This window comes from Phaethon lepturus, unplaced genomic scaffold (genome assembly GCF_000687285.1).
Source record: "Phaethon lepturus isolate BGI_N335 unplaced genomic scaffold, ASM68728v1 scaffold46722, whole genome shotgun sequence".
Lineage (NCBI taxonomy): Eukaryota > Metazoa > Chordata > Aves > Phaethontiformes > Phaethontidae > Phaethon > Phaethon lepturus.
The window spans coordinates 6,171-8,052 of NW_010523530.1; the positions used below are offsets into that span (position 1 = coordinate 6,171).

Consider the following 1,882-nt stretch of genomic DNA (forward strand, 5'->3'; position numbering starts at 1 on the left):
TCACAGACCTTTCTTTCTGATTGCATTTTTCAACAGAAAAATGAAAAAAGGATCATCCTGAGCCAGATTGTTTCCATGTACTTGGAAATGCTTGAAAACACTGACAAGTCAAAGGCACACATCAGGAACATATCTGAGGAGCTCTATACTCTGAGAAACAGCCTTCCTGATGGCTTAAAGAAGGTGAAAGACCTCATGGACCTCACAAAGCTTCAGGTAAGGCTCTTCCTCTGCCTCCAAGGCTCATGACACTATATTTTCCAGTTGAGATTTGCGTCTGACTCAAGCCAATAATGCTTCAGTAACCCCTCTGGTAACCCCCGTCTGGCTCAGCTCACACTGGAACACCTAATGTTTCCAGCTGCAGGGGCTGCTGCGGGTCTGCGGTGTGGGGTGTCAGCGCGGGGGCTGCCCTCCCCGAGTCTTGCCGGAGTCTGGTACAGAAGTGCCGGCAGTGCTGCCGTGTCACCTGCCCACCAGAGCTGCCACCGACACGGCTGTTTGCGTTTTAGAAACTGGGTGGGAAAGTTGTGCCCGGCTACGACATGCCTCCGTGGGCTTTGGAGGCAATTGGCTTACCGAGCGAGCGCCGATGGCACGAACCACCGACCTCTGCAGAGGTCTGCAGCCAACGTCCCGGTGGAGTTAGCTGCTAGTGGGTAACAACTCATATATCGTAACAACAACTGCAGAGTAGCTCTGTTTTACAGAATATGGCCGGTCTGTGACATGATGCAAAATAGCCCAGAAAGTGGAAAACAGAAATCCGTGACAAAGTGGCTCTTTGTTGTAGGAATTAGGTAGTAGAGTAACTGGAAGCTGCACATGTCCCTCTGGTTTACCCTGGTAGCAATGTAGCCTGTAGGATGTGATGAGTAAATAATTATCGCACTTGGCATCACCTTCATTCCGTTTGTTTCTTACTTATAACAGATGAGTGACTTGAAAATTCAACGTAAAGCTGTGAATGAGCTGTTCAGCGTCTTACAAAAACTGGTGGAGACTTCAGCTTCTCTCAAAAAGAAAAGGAGCCAGTCTCAGAAGTGCAAATGCTGGTGACACCACATACCTTTTTGTACTCAGTTATTGTGCAAATTCTGTTATGATGCACATTTTTTATTTTAATATTTTATTGAGTTTTTATGCATTTATTTATTAATATTTAAGTATTTTAAATAATTATTTATAAAGAAACACCAGTCAAAGTATTTATACTTCCTACTACTATATATTAAATTACTTTTGTCTTAAAATGCTGTCTATCTGTTCGAAGTTTGTTGACCTGAAAATACAGAATGAGGCAATGTTTACTCAGTTTCCATATGGAAATATTGAAATGACATGATATGGTTACCAGTTTTCTATCTGGTGCTGTCCTGAGAGAGGGATGTTATAAGTTTAGTCTTATCATTCATTTATTTGGCATGGAGACACAAGCACCAATATGAGGAAGTTTCTGTACTCCAGAAAATATATTCATATCTGCTTACTTCTAAGCATACCTAAATCCAAATCAATCAAATAAACATGCTTAAAGATAAGCAAATGCTGAAGCACTTTTCTGAACTAGGGGATTAATGATTAATTGCTGGTAATTATTGTTATGCACTGAAGTTACCAGGAGGCCAGGCTAATTAGCAACTCCAGGAAATGTGACTAACTCTATTGCACTGACTTCAACTCACTGATTTTGAGAATTTCTGTATTTTTTTGTACTGCATCATTTAAATGTGTCTGATGTAATTTTATTTATTTGGAGGTAGTATGGAAGTTTTTATCTCAAGGACTATGTTTTTGTACCAGAATATTATTTAAAACTTTGGATTTCTCAATGGAAACTTTTTGAAATTTGGATATTCAATAAAAAAGCCCTAAAAAACCA

At 40.5% G+C, this 1,882-nt stretch overlaps 1 protein-coding gene across 1 annotated transcript in view; it reads left to right on the top strand.

The window, feature by feature from the left end:
* IFNG (interferon, gamma) overlaps positions 1-1,095 on the top strand; it is a 3,681-nt gene extending 2,586 nt beyond the window's left edge. The window contains exons 3-4 of the mRNA XM_010282140.1: positions 37-216; positions 934-1,095. Of these exons, the coding sequence (XP_010280442.1) occupies positions 37-216; positions 934-1,059 (306 nt within the window). The 3' untranslated portion in view covers positions 1,060-1,095. The remainder of the gene's footprint in view (positions 1-36; positions 217-933) is intronic.
* Positions 1,096-1,882: the final 787 nt, after the last annotated feature.